Source organism: Scyliorhinus canicula, chromosome 17 (genome assembly GCF_902713615.1).
Source record: "Scyliorhinus canicula chromosome 17, sScyCan1.1, whole genome shotgun sequence".
Classification (NCBI taxonomy): Eukaryota; Metazoa; Chordata; class Chondrichthyes; order Carcharhiniformes; family Scyliorhinidae; genus Scyliorhinus; species Scyliorhinus canicula.
In genome coordinates, this window is record NC_052162.1 from 18,428,722 (window position 1) to 18,446,103 (window position 17,382).

General features: G+C 47.4%; 1 protein-coding gene across 3 annotated transcripts in view; it reads left to right on the plus strand.

The window, feature by feature from the left end:
• Positions 1-17,382, plus strand: part of akap14 (A-kinase anchoring protein 14) — a 65,482-nt gene that overhangs the window by 22,864 nt on the left and 25,236 nt on the right. For 2 of the 3 annotated variants that reach the window (XM_038776255.1, XM_038776258.1), the window contains exon 1: positions 16,952-17,052. The exons of the other annotated variant lie outside the window; for it this stretch is intronic. In XM_038776255.1, the coding sequence (XP_038632183.1) occupies positions 17,035-17,052 (18 nt within the window). In that variant the 5' untranslated portion in view covers positions 16,952-17,034. Of the gene's footprint in view, positions 1-16,951; positions 17,053-17,382 lie in introns of those variants that run through there. 3 annotated transcript variants of the gene reach the window in all.

The window sequence follows — 17,382 nt, forward strand, 5'->3', positions numbered from 1 at the left end:
AAGCAGTGGTGGTATGAGCTGCTCAGGGGAGTCCATGGCAGGACTGTACAGAGCTCCAAGGCCTCTGGTAAACTTACCATTAAGAAGAACCTGAAATCGGGAACAAAGCAGTATAAAGATGATTTTTGGAGGTATGGCTTTGTTAATTGTGCCAATGCAAATCAGGCCGCAAAGCCCATGTGTGTTATATGCAGGGGAGTGCAGGCAAATTAAAGTTGGATGCTAACTATATCTTACCTTAATGACATCTTTTAAATTCTAAATGAACTGAACCTCAAGTTGCGAGGGAAGAATGATGATTGCTTTTGGCAGTGTGAAGAAATTGATGCCTTCAAAAAGTAGTTGAAAGTTTGGCAAGTGCCAGTACAAGGTCAAAACTACAACATGTTCCCGACACTAGGATGACATATCGAAAAAAGCAATGTTACTAAAGGAACTGTCAATAGACTGGCAAGCCTTATTCAGTTGCATCTGGTTACGTGATCAACAATGTTTGTTGCTAATTTCCAAAGGAGAAGTTTTAAATTTCGAAAGGAAAGCGATGGATGAAAAATCCTTTTGTGTTTGAGACCTCAGAGTCAATTATTAACTTACAGCTGACTCCAAATGAAGAGACTGAACCTCTGAGCCTCACGTGTGACAGCACATTAAAAACATGCCACAAGGGCGGCACGTGGCACAGTGGTTAGCATTGATGCCTACGGCGCTGAGGACCCGGGTTCGAATCCCGGCCCTGGGTCACTGTCCATGTGGAATTTGCACATTCTCCCCGTGCCGGCGTGCGTCTCACCTCCACAACCCAAAGATGTTCAGGGTAGGTGGATTGGACATGCTAAATTGCCCCTTAATTAGAAAAAATTATAATTGGGTACTCTAAATTTATTTTTAAAAACATGCCACAAGTGCATGAGGCAGTCAGCATTACGGAAGAGTATCTCTGAGGAGTATCCAGTGCTGAGTAAAACAAGCATTTTGTTGCTATTGCCCTTCACAATAACCTACATGCAGGAAGTTAGAATTTCCGTCCTCACAAAGATAAAGATGGCACAAAGGAACCAGCTGATATGCACATTGCCCTCTCCTCCTGTGAACCCAATTGGAGTGAAATCGTAAGGACCAAGTAGGCTCACCTGTCGCATTGAAGGTGAGTGAAAATGGTGTGTTACAAAGGTGTGTCAGCCGGTGTGGGTCGCAAAGATCAGCCGGTGTGGGTTACGAAGGTCAGCCAGCGTGGGTCGCAAAGGTCAGCCAGTGTGGGTCACACATGTCGTCCGGCTGGTAAAAGTGGTCCTGGGAAAAAAGTTTGAAAAACACTGCACTAGAGACTGACAATTAATGCTATGCAAGAGTAAATATAAAAAAGAATTTAAATTAAAACTTGCAAGTGTCAGGTAAGGGATTGCAGATTTAATGTATGGAGGTAATTAGCCATAGTCCATGAGGAAACACAGGCACCTCTCTATTAGAGTGAAGGAGACAATTAGTTATATAGCTTGAGAGGCACCTCTCCACATCAAACATGGGGCAGGCCAGGAGACGGGTCCCAAGTCTACCTCAGGCAGAATAGGAATTGAACCTGGCCTGTTGGCATTATTCTGAGCCATACACCTGTCCTGTAGTCAACTGAGCTAACCGGCCCAGGGTCACATTCAAAGAAGCAAAAGGCAAATTTAGGGCTGATGTCAGGAAGTGCTCCGTCACACAGGGTGATTAAACAAATGCCCTGGACTTCTGGGTATGAGGGCAGAGATAAACATCCGTGATTTATTTTCTCGATGTTCCTATTTTCCTAATTACTTAAGAATGAGTGGTATGATCGGGGATAATGAAGCATTTCTGGATGGATGATCGGAAGTAACTCAGTTTTCCACATCTATATTACTTATGATCTTGTAATAAATACGTTGTCAATCTATGAAATTAAATCCAGGTTTGAAAAATCAAAAAAGTCTGTGTGTGTGTGTGTGTGTGTGTGTATCCTCTGGGTGCTCTGGTTTCCTCCAACAGTCCAAAGATGTGCAGGTTAGGTGGATTAGCCATGTTAAATTACCCTTAGTATCCAAAAAGGATCATAGAATCATGGAATCATAGAATTTATAGTGCAGAAAGAGGCCATTCAGTCCATCGAGTCTTCATCGGCCCTTGGAAAGGGCACCCTAATTAAGCTCACACCTCCACCCTATCCCCATAACCCAGTAACCCTAACTAACCTTTTTTGTATGCCAAAGGATAGGTGGGGTTAATGGTTTGCGGGGATAGGGTGGGGGTGGGGGCTTAGGTAGGGTGCACCTTCCATGGGCCGAATGGCCGAATGGGCCGAATGGCCTTCTCCTGCACACTGTAAATTCTATGATTCTATTCCCCATGCAATAAATGATAATGTTCTATTAACTTTCCTCATTATTTTGCTACCTGTACATTAGCTTCCTGCAATTCATCACCAGGATACTCAGCTCCTGCTCTGCAATCTTTTACCATTTAAATATTACGCTTCTTTTTTATTTTTCCTGCCAAAATGGACAATTTTCCACTTCTCCACTTTATGCTCCATTTGCCAAGTCTTGCACACTCACTTAACCTATCAATAACCCTCCTTATGTCCTCCTCACATCTTACTATTCTATCTATCTTTGTGCTATCCGCAATTTAACAACCATACCTTAGGTCCCTTCATCCAAGTCATTGACATACATTGTGAAGAGTTGAGGTCCTAGCAGTGATTCCTGTGGCACATTACTTCTTATGTCCTGCCAACCAGGAAAAAGCCCAATTATGCCTACTCTCTATTTCCTGTTAGCTTCGCAGTGTCTGCAGCTCAGCCTCCAGCTCAATGATTCTGAGCCGAAGCTCCACGAGCTGCAAACCTTTACTGCAAGCATGTTTGCACTGGATCACATTGGTAAACCAAGAGCCCCCTCATGCTACAACCTTGACACATCACTTGTCCTACCATCCTTAATGTGATTTAGTTAATTACTTAATTATATAATTCAATTACTTTTTTTCCTTTTTAATATATTTTATTAACCTTGCCACAAAGACGCTACAGGGGAGATGGTGTAGTTGTGATGTCACTGGACTAGCGTGCCAGAGGCCCAGGCTAATGTTCTGGAGACATGAGTTCAAATCCCACCAGGGCAACCAGTGGAATTTAAATTCAATCAATAAAACCTGAAATTTGAAAGCTCATCTCAATGATGGTGACCATGAAACTATCATTGAATGTTGCAAAAACCTTTCAAATTCACTCTTGGGAAGGAAATCCATCATCCTTACCCAGTCTGGCCTACATGTGGCGCCAGACCCACATCAATGTGGCTGACTCTTAACTGCTCCCTTAAATGGCCCAGAACGGTAGCACAGTGGTTAGCACTGTTGTTTCACAGCGCCAGGCACTGGGTTCGATTCCTGGCTTGTGTCACTGTCTTTACACTGTTTTTACACAGAGGATAGTGGATGCCTGAAACTCGCTGCCGGAGGAGGTGGTGGAAGCAGGGACGATAGTGACATTTAAGAGGCATCTTGACAAATACATGAATAGGATGGGAATAGAGGGATACGGACCCCGGAAGTGTAGAAGATTTTAGTTTAGACGGGCAGCATGGTCAGCGCAGGCTTGGAGGGCCGAAGGGCCTGTTCCTGTGCTGTACTTTTCTTTGTTCTTTATTCTTTGTGTGGAGTCTGCACGTTCTCCCCATGTCTGCTGGGTTTCCTCCGGGTGCTCCGGTTTCTTCCCACAATCGAAAGATGTGCAGGTTAGGTAGATTGGCCATACTAAATTGTCCTTGGAGACAAAAAAGGTTAGGTGGGGTTACTGGGCTACGGGGATGGGGTGGAGGTGGGGGCTTAAGTGGGGTGCAGAATTGATGGGCCGAATGACCTCCTTCTGCACTGTATTCTATGAATCTACGAAACTGCTCAGTTCAAAAGCAATTAGAGATGGGTAACACTCCATGAAAGACAAAAAATTTAAACCTTAGGAATAGAATAGACCTTAACTACTTACCAGATACTCACCAAACAGCTTCTTTTCCAATACCTCGTTCCTCTCCTCACCCAATCCCAGTTATATCCTCGGTTTCAAACTGCATTTGTTTGCCAATAGCAATTTTAGAGATTTTCATTGACACAAAACTGCTAAAAATTAAAATCAGGGGCCTTAATGTGTACAAATCTGAGGTCATTTTTCTGTTCTACTTTTCTTTAAATGTTGTGGAAATTTTTGAACACAAGAAAAAATGTTGATCCAATTCTATTGTTTTAGGATTCTTGCAGCAACGTGCCATTCAATAAGAGGACTTCTAGCCCATAGAATAAAAAATACATGATTCAACTTTGTTGGTTCATTACCTGAATTTCTTTTTTATTAAATATAAATTTAGAGTACCCAATTCATTCTTTTTCTAATTAAGGGACAATTTAACGTGGCCAATCCACCTACCCTGCACATCTCTTTTTGGGTTGTGGGGGTGAAACCCACGCAGACACGGGGAGAATGTGCAAACTCCACATGGACAGTGACCCAGGGCCGGGATCGAACTTGGGACCTCGGCGCCGTGAAACAGCAGTGCTAACCACTGCGCCACCATGCTGCCCTTCCTGAGTTTCTAACCTCATCTCATCATAGAAACATAGAATTCCTACAGTGCAGAAGGAGGCCGTTCGGCCTATCGAGTCTGTACCGACCCTCTGAAAGAGCATGCTACATAGGCCCACTCCCCCACCCTGTCCCCATAACCCACCTAACCTGCACATCTTTGGGCCGTGAGAGGAAACTGGAGCACCCGGAGGAAACCCACACAAACATGGGAAGAACATGCAAACTCCACACAGGCAATCACCCGAGACCAGAATTAAACCCGGGTCCCTGGCACTGTGAGGCAGCAATGCTAACCACTGTGCCAGCGTGCTGCCCCATTTCGTAGAAGAACAAAGATATCTCAAACAAAATTCAATGTTGCAACAACTTTACAAATAGCAGACAAATAGAATAGTTACATTTTTAAAAGGTAACAGAAAATGCTTCTGTGACTGCATAATTATAATGCAGATTGCATTAATTAGTTTGATTAAATTGAGCAATAATTCCATTGACAATTAACCTGCATTTAATTAAATAACTTCAAAGAGCGAAAGAACAATACTGTTGTTAAACAAGCACACATTATTAGGTTTTATTCATGTTCTTTATTCTATGTTCAGTCATCGGTGAAATTTAATGTCCTCCCCCCCCCCCCCCCCCCCCACCCTCCCCATCCCCCACCAGAGGTGAGTTTGGAGGCAGAGGAAGCAGCATCTGATTGGATGGGACCTTGCCTCCTCCCCGCCTCTTCCCGTACCCGATTAAGTCCGAGGTAGGAAGGCTTGCAGGCGGCATTCTTGCCTGTGCCAATTGAGGCTCTTATATTAATGGTTTCATCCATTACAGCAACAAACCAGTAATGGACAGGGACCTTGCCAAGTCTGGACATCGAAAAGCAAAAGCGGCCCAGTGGAGTTGGGGGGGGGGGGGGCAATGACCCTCAACCCTCACACACAGTGCCTGTTTCGGGAATCTGGCATCAGGAAGGTGAGATGGTGACTGCCCAGAACCACATCCTTGCCCCACCCCCAGCTATCCACAAAAAATTATTTTCACATGTTTGTGGCTATTTTACATACTGGTAGCTTACAACCCACAAGCTGAAGCCTGGATGCTGTTTAAATCTCCATGGCAACAGTGGAAAATTATTCCTGTGGCATTTCCTCTTTAGGTTTGATAAGAAGGGTCGGGGGAAATTCACCAAGAGGACTACAGCCCAGAGTTTATCAAAGTGAGTACATTCTTACAACTTGTATCTTCAATTTTCTTTCCTTTAATTTTTCAGGGAGTATGTAGCTAGCCAGACCAGCATTTATATCCCATTCTTTTATCAACCTTGAACTGAACATTTCAGAGTCAAGGGTCAACTATGGTGCTGTGGGTCTGGAGTCACACGTCGGCCAGGCCAGAGAAGGACAGCAGATTTCCTTCCCTAGAGGACATCAGTGACAATCGATGGTCACCATTACTGAGATTAGCTTTATATCCCAGATTTTTATTACTTGAGTTCAAATCCCACCAGCTGCCTTGAGGGAGGACAATTATTTTGTGTCTATTCGTGGGGCACGATCTACCGGCCGCGTCCCGCTGGAATTGGAGCGGACAGTAAATGCCGGGGGAGCCTACCCCGGGCATTCCGACAGCCGTTAACACCCCACGAGATCTAACCAGATCTCACGAGGCAATCTGGGTCCCAGCCACAATGGGCGGGATCCAGTCTGACATGGTTAAGAGGATTTAAGAACCTGCTTAACCGTGCTGACCCCAGAATCTAACCGGCATCCATTGGCGCCCCCAAGGAGACTCCAGCCGGGCGCTGATTAGTATTGGTCCACAGAAACATGGACTTGGTGGAACGGCCCCGGGCGTGGGGGGGGGGGGGGGGGGGGGGGGGGGGGGGGGGGGGGGGCGTCTCCCAGGGCATTGGTGGTCCCATGGTGGTCTGGGACAGGGCAAGGTCGCACCCTGGCCCTCCCTCGGGCACCAGGGAACCTTGGCGCTGCCAGGCTGGTACTGTGGCACTGCCACCCTGCCACTTCCAAGATGCCCGGGTGGCACTTCCAGGCTGGCAGGGGCAGCAGTGCCAGGGTGGCACTGCATCTATATTAGTTTTGGTGGGGTCTTTTGTTATGCTTTTAAAAATGTGATACAGAGACAATTAAAACCATATAGGGCAAGGAAGTCAGATCTCAGAATGACTCCAGTGCATCCTTGCAATACAGTGCCTGGAATGACCACGCAAGGCCAGGATGAATGTTTCAGCACCCATTCTGTTGCCTAAATAACATGTAAGTCATTGCATTGAACTCCTCTCAGCAGCTGGAGCCACAAGCTAATTTTAACGTAAGGGGGTAACTGTTTACAATTTGGCTTGTTAATTTACAGAATAGACTGCCACCTAGTGCTACAAAAGTGTGCATTTCACTGGACAGAGTAGAGATTCCTGATTCAAATGAGATTCGAAGATTGTGGCCTTGGAAACATGGGAAGATATAAGGCTCTTTCAGATTCCAGCATCCGCATTATTTTGCTTTTATCCTTTGTCTTTGTGTTTTTAATTCTCTCTGACTGTTCCTGGTTTTCTGCACAGTAAGAAGTCTTACAACACCAGGTTAAAGTCCAACACGAGCTTTCGGAGCGCAGCTCCTTCCTCGGGTGAATGGCGAGGTATTCACCTGAGGAAGGAGCAGTGCTCCGAAAGCTCGTGTTAGAAACAAACCTGTTGGACTTTAACCTGGTGTTGTAAGACTTCTTACTGTGCTCACCCCAGTCCAACGCCGGCATCTCCACATCATGGTTTTCTACAGGTCGAATTCTCCATTTTATTTGTCTAAGTGTGATGGAGGGAGGTTCCTGTGGCGCTGTGCCAGCTGAACCCACGCCCACCTCCCGCTTGGAGCCTCATTAATTATGCGCAAGCAAGTATCTCTCCGAATCTCCTGGCAGGTCAGCAGCTGATTTGCCCACCCGTTATCAGCTGCCGTGTTTTAACATCCCGGCGCCATATTTAAACACCACTCCAATATACTCATATCATTCCCTCCAGACCACCTTTCACCAGGAGACTGCTCAATATGGGGTCCAGCCACAAGCAAAAGGTCACTTCCCTCGAGAAGAAGGCATCACCCTGCTTCTGCCATCACCAGGCCCTCAATGCCTTGATTCGATGAATCGGAGCACAGAGGCTTGTCCTCTACCTCAGGCATGGCTCCGACAAGCATCTCAATGTCATCTCTCTGGTCTGGCAGGCCGATGCCGAGGTGGTCAGCATGACTGTAACTGAGCCCAAAGCGCTTTGCAGCACAGGAGCCACCTGGGTAGGTCCGGCTCACTCCACAGTATAGGCCAAGCTGGCACACAACAAGCGGAACAAGCCCAGACCTGGGGGGGGGGGGGGGGGGGGGGGGGGGATGGCTGAAATAATAAAAAATAACCATCTTTATTGTCACAAGTAGGCTTACATTAACACTACAATGAAGCTACTGTGAAAAGCCCCTAGTCGCCCCATTCTGGCGCCTGATCGAGTGCACGGAGGGAGAATCGTCACAGCACTCCCCCACACCCTCCACTAGCATGTTAACACACACCTTGATGGGGCCCAGCTCTAGGTTAGACTCAGGGCCACTTTCAGGAGAACACCTCACAGAGACATCCCCATAGCAGTCGGAGGCAGGGACTACCCAGGTCTCCGGCACACAAAGGGCTACTGGAGACCAGCCACCTGCTCAGTCCCAGTCAGGTGATGAGCCTTTGAAAGTGGCTATCAGCTCAGCGGTGGAGATGCAACATCAGGCAGTAGAACAGCAGGCAGAGGTTCGATAGACTCCCAGCTGACGAGAGCGAACCATAGAGGAGTCATAGAATCATAGAATTTACAGTGCAGAAGGAGGCCATTAAGCCCATCGTGTCTGCACCGGCTGTTGGAAAGAGCACCCTACCCATGGTCAACAACTCCACCCTATCCCCATAACCCCATAACCCAGTAACCCCATCCAACACTAAGGGCAATTTTGGACTCTAAGGGCAATTTATCATGGCCAATCCACCTAAGCTGCACATTTGTGGACTGTGGGAGGAAACCCACGCACACACGGGGAGGATGTGCAGACTCCGCACAGACAGTGGCCCAAGCCGGAATCGAACCTGGGACCCTGGAGCTGTGAAGCGATTGTGCTATCCACAATGCTAACATGCTGCCTTCTGCCTTCTGTCTGATGTATTGGCTCTGACATGCGAGTGCCTCGAGGCTACTATGGGAAGGTTGGCAACCACCATGGAGACTGTGGTCCAGCAGGTTTTGCCAGATTTGCGCTCAGCTCTGCAGCCCATGGTCACACACCTTGGTGGGCACCATCAGGGTGTAGGGGACATGGGGAGGAGGAACCTTGGCCTTCTCCAGGTGCCCCATATCCTAAAAGAGTCAGGCTGGGAATCTTTGGCACCCACAGGGAGGATGAGCCTCAGCTGGACACGCTGGGGGTCTCCACTCAGGACATTCCGAGGGTGTGTAGCTGCTCCGAGTCCCCACCACCTGTGTCCACACCCACTCCAGTAGCACAAGTCACTGAGGGCGCTTTGCCCCCTGAGCAGGAGACACGTCTCAGTCTGGGATCTTCTGGGTCTCGGTCCACCAGAGAATGTTCGCCAGGTTCATCACCAGTGTCAGGATGCAGCAGCCAGCAGGCAGACCCCTACCTGTGCTGTGGGTGTCGGAGTTGCACCCGGGCATGGTGACAGGGTTAGGAAAGTTTAAAAATGTTGATGTAACATCTGGTTCATGGGTGTACTATCACTGGAAATAAATTGCACTTATTGAAACTCATTGAACGGTATGTGAATATTCTGGTCAACTGCACACATTATGATTTTGTACTTTGGAATACTCTTATCTCGAGGTTTAGTCACCCCACTACTCATGTGACAGTGCCCTTTATAAGATAAACATTAATATGATATCAACCTCGGTGCAATTAGTCTCCAGACACTTGCGTGTTGTCAGGGAGATGTGGTTAAATCTTTAATGGGACTGTATGATTGGTAAGTTTTGAAGCCTTATTCCTCTAAGGACAGCAATAGTTGAAGGCAGCTTATCAGAAATGATCCTCTGGGCAGCACGGTGGCACAGTGGTCAGCATTGCTGCCTATGGCGCTGAGGACCCGGGTTCGAATCCCGGCCCTGGGTCACTGTCTGTGTGGAGTTTGCACATTCTCCCCGTGCCTGCGTGGGTTTCACCCCCACAACCCAAAAAAGATGTGCAGGTTAGGTGGATTGGCCACGCTAAATTGCCCCTTAATTGGAAAAAATAATTGGGTAATCTAAATTTAAAAAAAAGAAATTAAAAAAAGAAATGATCCTCCAGCAACATCTGGGTCTCCTCAGTGTTTGCGTCTGAACCCAGGACGTGCACTTTAGGATGAGATCCCTATGCTGCTCCACATCTCTGTCGTGACGGTGTTTGCATAAAGCCTTGTCTCAGTGGACTTGACGTTCAGATGAGCGCTCCTCCTCTGGAAAAGATTCACCTTTCTGCGTAGCCAGGTAGTGAAGGACACAGCAAACTGCGATCAAACGGGAAACCCTCTCCGGTGGAGACACCTGAGCAGTTCAGACATCTGAAGTGCATCTTCAGAAGCACCGTGGTCTGCTCTATAAGGTAGCTATGAACAGAGTTGTACCTCTCCTTGACACGTGGTTGAGGGTGACACGCTGGAGCCATCAGCCAGTGTTTAAGTGGGTAGCCCTTATCTCCCAGCATCTATCCCTGCAGGCGTTCCAGCCCCTCAAAAATCCCAGGCTCCTGGGAGTGACTGAGGATGTAGGAATGATGGCAACTCCCAGGGTACCATGCACACGTGTGTTTGTGTGGGTCACATACCAGTTGCACATTGATGGGATGGTAGCCCTTGTGGGTAATAAACACTGGGGGCTCCTGCCATGGAGTCTTATAGCCACACGGGTGCCACCTATTCCATCCTAACATAAAAGGTAAAACAGATGAACTGAGAGCCTGGATTACGGCATGGAACTGTGATGTAATCGCAATTACAGAGACATGGTTAAAGGAGGGACAGGACTGGCAGCTTAACATTCCGGCATATTGTTGTTTTAGACGGGACAGAAGGGGAAACAAAAGAGGTGGGGGAGTTGCATTGCTGATTATAATATAATAATCTTTGTTATCACAAGTAGGCTTACATTAACACTGAAAAGCCCCTTTTAGGGAGCCAATCACAGCTGTGTTGAGGGAGGATACATTGGAAAGAGGAATTTTCACAGTAACTTCATTTGCAGTGTTAATGTAAGCCTACTTGTGACAATAATAACGATCATTATCAGATTATTATTATGGGTGGAGTTGAAGAATAAGAAGGGTGAGATCAAAATGTTGGTAGTCCACTGTGGACCTCCCAGCAGCCCGCAGGAGACATGTTGGAGGCTTTTAAAGACCAGTTGATTAAAGTGCAGGACTGGCATTTCCCAGAAAAAATGAAGGAGAGAAATGGCAGGATTCGGGAACCATGGATGCCAAGGAAAATTGTGAGGCGGCACAGTGGTTAGCACTACTGCCTCACGGCACCGAGGATCCGGGTTCGATCCCGGCCCTGGGTCACTGTCCGTATGGATTTTGCACATTCTCCCCGTGTCTGCGTGGCTCTCACCCCCACAACGTAAAGATGTGCAAGATAGGTGGATTGGCCACGCTAAATTGCCCCTTAATTGGAAAAAAAAGATTTGGGTACTCTAAATTTATTTATTTTTTTAAAGAAAAAAAAACTTAGTCGAAAGGAAAAAGAAAGCACATGATAGGTCTAGGCATCTAAAAACTGATGAAGACCTTGAGGAGTACATTGAAAGTAGGAAGGAACTTAAACGTGGAATTAGGAGGGCTGTAAGGAGTCATGAAATGTCTTTAGCAAACATGGTCAAGGAGAATCCTAATTATGCATATATTAGGTACAAGAGGGTAGCAAGAGAAAGAGTAGGCCAATGGAGGGATGTTATGCGTGGAACCACAGGAAGTAGGTGAAATCCTTAATGAGTACTTTGTATCGGTATTCACCAGGGAGAAGGACATGATGGATGTTGAGATCAGGGATAGGTGTGTGAACGCTCAATATATCAAAGGAGGAAGTGTTGAGTATCCTTAATTGCATTAAGGTAGACAAGTCCCCAGGGCCGGATGGGATCTATCCCAGGTTACTGTGGGAGGCAAGGGGAGAAATAGCTAGGGCTTTAACAGATATCTTCACATCCTCTTTGACCACAGGCGAGGTTCCAGAGGACTGGAGAATAGCCAATGTTATTTCCTTGTTTAAGAAAGGAATCAGGGACAATCCAGCAAATTATAGGCCGATGAGCCTGACATCAGTGGTGGGGAAGCTTTTGGAAAAGATACTGAGGGACAGGATATATGCACATTTGGAGGAAAATGGACTAGTTAGTGACAGGCAGCATGGTTTTGTAGGGGAATGTAATCTCTCACCAACTTGATTGAGTTTTTTGAAGAGGTGACAAAGAAAATTAATGAGGGAAGGGCAGTGGATGTAGTTTATATGGACTTTAGTAAGGCATTTGACAAGGTCCCACATGGCAGACTTGTACAAAAACTAGAATCACATGCGACTCGGGGTGAGGTAGCTAGATGGATACAGAACTGACTTGTGTATAGAAGACAGAGAGTGGCAGTGGAAGGGTGTTTTTCTGAATGGAGATCTGTAGCTAGTGGTGTTTCGCAGGGTTCAGTGCTGGGATCTCTGTGGTTTGTAGAATATATAAATGATCTGGAGGAAAATTTGGGTGGTATGATTAGTAAGTTTGCCGATGACACGAAGATTGGCAGAGTTGCTGATAGTGCCAAGGATTGTCAAGGATTGTCAGAGGATGCAACAGAATATAGATAGATTGGAGACTTGGGCACAGAAATGGCAGATGGAGTTTAATCTGGATAAATGGGAGGTGATGAATTTTGGAGGATCAAATTTAGGTATGAATTATTCTGTAAATGGCAGAACCCTTAGGAACTTTAACATACAGCAGGATCTGGGCCTGCAAGTCCACAGTTCCAGAAAAGTGGCAACTCAGGTGGCCAAGGTGATTTAAAAGGCATGTGGCATGCTTGCCTTCATCAGCCGGGGCATTGAGTACAGGAGTTGGGAAATCATGTTGCAGCTTTATAAAACCTTGGTTAGGCCGCATTTGGAGCATTGTGTGCAGTTCTGGTCACCACATTATCAGAAGGACCTGGAAGCTTTGGAGAGAGAAGGTTCACCAGAATCTTGCCTGGTATCGAGGGTGTTGGCTATGAGGACAGGTTGAATAAACTAGGATTGTTTTCACTGGAAAGATGAAGGCTGAGGGGAGACCTGATAGAGATCTACAAAATTATAAGAGACATAGACAGGTTGGATAGTCAGAGGCTTTTTCCAAGGGAGTAAGTCTCAATTACAAGGGGGCACAGGTTCACGGTGAGAGGGGGGAAAGTTTAAGGGAGATGTGCAGGGCACGTTTTTCACACAGAGAGTGGTGGGTGCCTGGAATGCATTGCCAGAGGATGTGGTGGAAGCAGGCACATTAGCAACATTTAAGAGGCATCTGGATGGATACTTGAATAGGTAGGAAATAGAGGGATATGGACAGAGTAAGGGCAGGTTTTTTTTTAGCGAGGGCATCATGGTCGGCACAGGCTTGTAGGGCCGAAGGGCCTGTTCCTGTCCTGTACTTTTCTTCTTTATCCTGCACTCTTGGGAAGCCAGAGATGGCTGTCAAGTCGGTGAATCTTTGAGCCTGGCTAACTTCACCCAGAGCAATCCTGACAAAATGATGGGCCTTCCTGCAACAGATATCGTGACAACCTTTACGCAGAGATGTGTTGCGTTCTGAGAGATGCCACACAGGTCCCCTGATGATCCTTGGAAAGAATCAGGGAAAATAAATTGAATGCTGATGTCACCTTCAAAGCCATTAGCAGAGGGAAGCCTCCAACTCTCTGTGGCATCAGGTCCCCCTGAGATTGGACACGCCCACGGATCAGTGGTCCCTGATCGTTAGCCTGACTGTCCCTGGGCACCCCCCCACCCCCGATGAAGGTTCCTCCGCCCCCCCCACCAATTGCTTTTGCGCCCAGAACACGTGACGTCAGCGTACAGGCTGCAGATGCCCCAGTCACCATCACCATTCCCTCTCGTGACCAGCGCCGGCCCTAGGGTTGCTGGCGCCCCGGGCAAGCTGAACTTCGGCGCCCTTGGGGGGGGGACCGAGGGGGGGGGGGGTGAGGGGGGGGGGGCCGAGGGGAGGGGGCGGGGCCGAGGGGGGCGGGGCCGAGGGGGGGGCGAGGGAGGGGGGGGGGGCGAGGGAGGGGGGGCGAGGCCGAGGAGGGGCCGGGGCCGAGGGGCGGGGCTGACCCGAAGGGGGGCGGGGGGCAGGGGGGGGGGGACCGAGCGGGGGGCGGACCGAGCCGGGGGGCCGCCCTGGGGGCGGGCGGCCACCGCGCATGCGCTGGTTGGCACCGGCCCAACTGCGCATGCGCGGGACCCGAGTCTCTGGCGCCCCCTAGCACATGGCGCCCCGGGCGACTGCCCGAGTTGCCGGTGCCTTGAGCCGGCCCTGCTCATGACCTACTCTATGCTGCCGCTTCCAATGGAAGGACTCTGGCGTTTGATGAATAAAAACTGGCCCTGGACAGCGTGCTGACGTCAGAAGGAGGGAGTCCACCCCGCTGGGCTCCGGGCCTGTGCACTGCTGCGTGTGGCACGAATGCGCGGGATGGACGGCAATCTCAAAATTCCGTCCCACCGACATTTTAAAAGCCGGTCGCTGCCTGTGGGTGTTCCTCCCGCGATCGGGAATGGCAAGACCGATCGTGTCGCGTCCCTCACGAAACCTGACCGCGACCCACCTGCAGGTCGCGACCCTGAGTTTGAAAACCTCTGATCTAATACAATGCAGGTGCGAGCACCTTTGGGGATCACAACACTCTTTATGTGGCCTGATGTCATATTTTGTTTTATAATGCTCCTGTGAAGCACCCTGGGAAATGTTATGATGTTAAAGGCGTTTATATTAAGATGTGGAGATGCCGGCATTGGACTGGGGTGAGCACAGTAAGAAGTCTTACAACACCAGCTTAAAGTCCAACAGGTTTGTTTCAAGCACTAGCTTTCAGAGCACAGCTCCTGAGGAAGGAGCAGTGCTCCGAAAGCTTGTGTTTATATTAAGGTGAGTTGTTAAGGGTGTTGCGAAGGAATGGGTCTGGTCATGTTACCTGACTCCATTCAATTGGAATGTGCCGTAACACATGTCCTTCATGGGGAAGTTTATGCAGAAATACTTCGACCAGAAATCCACTGCCTTTACCAGTAGCCCCTGCACATTGTTTCTATTCAAATAATCATCTAATGCCCTCTTGAATGCCTCGATTGAACCTGCCTCTGCCACACTTCCAGGCCGTGCATTCCAGACCCAAACCACTCGCTATGTGAAAAAGATTTTTCTCACATCACAGTTGCTTCTTTTGCAAATCACTTTAATTCTGTTCCCTCTCGTTCTTGGTCCTTTTACAAGTGGAACAGTTTCTCCCTAACTACTCTATCTAACCCTTCATGATTTTGAACATCTCTTATCAAATCTCCTCTCAACTTTCTTCTCTCCAAGCCGCAGTTTGTGCAGAAACACTTTGACCAGAAATCCATCAGGATGCGGTCTCCACATACACCTTCGAGACCTTGCTGGAAGCGGAGATGGCGGAGGTTTTGAATAGTCCCCGGAGCACACTGCCAAAGCTTGAATTGCATGCCCCCCCCCCCCCCCCCCCCCCCCCCAAACTGATAATGGACACTTGAGGTCTGTGCTCAGCTCCCCATTCGGCTTCCCTATAATCTCAAAGCGAGATGCAATTATCTAACTTGATTTAATGGATGATTGGAATGTTTAGACCCAATTTTATGTGGGTGTAGACTTTGCAAAAGCCTTTCAATGTGTGTTTTCTGACTCCCTCAGCATTTTCTGAGCATTTGTTTCTGTGCATTTTGCCTCCATTCTTATTATTTGTTTCTGCAAACTAAGGCCTGCAAATATTAAAACTTTTCAAAGCCTCTTTAATGATTCTGGCATATTAGCAGTTTAAACACACAACGTCCAAACATTGAAAAGAAGGTTTTAATTTTTTTCCTTCCGGGTGTAGTTTGACATCCTACCAGCTGTTTGCTTCTCCTGGATGTTACAGCGTTGGTAAACACGGTCTCTCAATTCAAAGGTTTATTGCTTCCGAACACCAGTTACATTGTTTTTCTCTCCCCATAATTATGCTTTATGCCATTGCTTTTATTTTCCCCCTTTCAATTTTAAGAGCCCAAAACAAACTAAATTAGCAAATGAATTTGATGTGCATCAACAATATAATTGGCCAAATGCGTACAACATAAGACCATCCCCAAAAAGATGCAAGCTTCAGATCCTCTAATGAATGTAAATGAGAAGATCAGGTTTTGTGTTTACTGTGAGCGCATGAAAGCATTTAAATTAAGAGTCGAGTTTCAATATGGAAATAGCGGGCTTGTTCGTTGAACAAACAATTGCATTTTCCTTTCTTTCAATTTCACATTCTCTAGTTACTAATCCTTTAAACTCATCAACATTTATAAATACTGCATACTGAGGCCCACATTAAAAGTAAACAAGCTTTGATATTTTACAGCCATATTTAGAATCTGTAGCGTAGATTATTCTTTTTTAAATATGTAAAACTGTTTAAAGGCATGAATTAAAATAAAATAAAATAAAATCATAGATTATCATAGAATTTACAGTGCAGAAGGAGGCCATTCGGCCCATCGAGTCTGCACCAGCTCTTGGAAAGAGCACCCCACCCAAGGTCAACACCTCCACCCTATCCCCATAACTCAGTAACTCACCCAACACTAAGGGCAATTTTGGATACTAAGGGCAATTTATCACGGCCAATCCACCTAACTTGCACATCTTTGGACTGTGGGAGGAAACCGGAGCACCCGGAGGAAACCCACGCACACACGGGGAGGATGTGCAGACTCCGCACAGACAGTGACCCAAGCCGAAATCGAACCTGGGACGCTGGAGCTGTGAAGCAATTGTACTATCCACAATGCTACCGTGCTGCCCCACAAAGCTACCGTGCTGCCCCACTGTTTAAAGGCATGAATTCAAATAAAATAAAATAAACGAGGACATAGGAGATAAGCAGGAAGGACTTTGACAACTCACATTCGAAAAGCTGCATCAGTCTGAACACGATGTTCGATTCTGGGGAGTTGGGGATTGGATAATCAGGATAATTCACATTGGCATCCTGTTAAAATGTCACCAATGCATGAGTGCTTTAGATGCACCCAGGGCTGGAATGAAGAGAACATCCAAAAGGGACTGCTGCTTTCCCCCCAAGTGTTCATGATGTTTTTCTCGACTGTTACCAGAACTGATGGAATCTCACCGGAGGGTAAGTGGCAGCAATTTGAAATGAGAAAGCAGTGGATGATTTGGTAAAAGGATTAAGACAGAAAAGAGAAGGCAAGTCTGGGAGAGCAGCAATGCTGCAAACATTTAAAATAAACCCACTCTTTTGGCATTTGGATGATGCTGGCGCGGTTGAATTTTATTGCCTAGTTGCCGTGAGGTGTAGGCAGACTTTCTCCTTGAACCACTGCAGTTTTTGTGATGATGGCCTGGCTCTGGGCCACCATATCTGCTGGTATACCTGAGGCCTTCTGCGACTGGGGGCACCAGACCCCTGAGTGTTCAGTCAACATAGTCTGTGACCGAATCATCG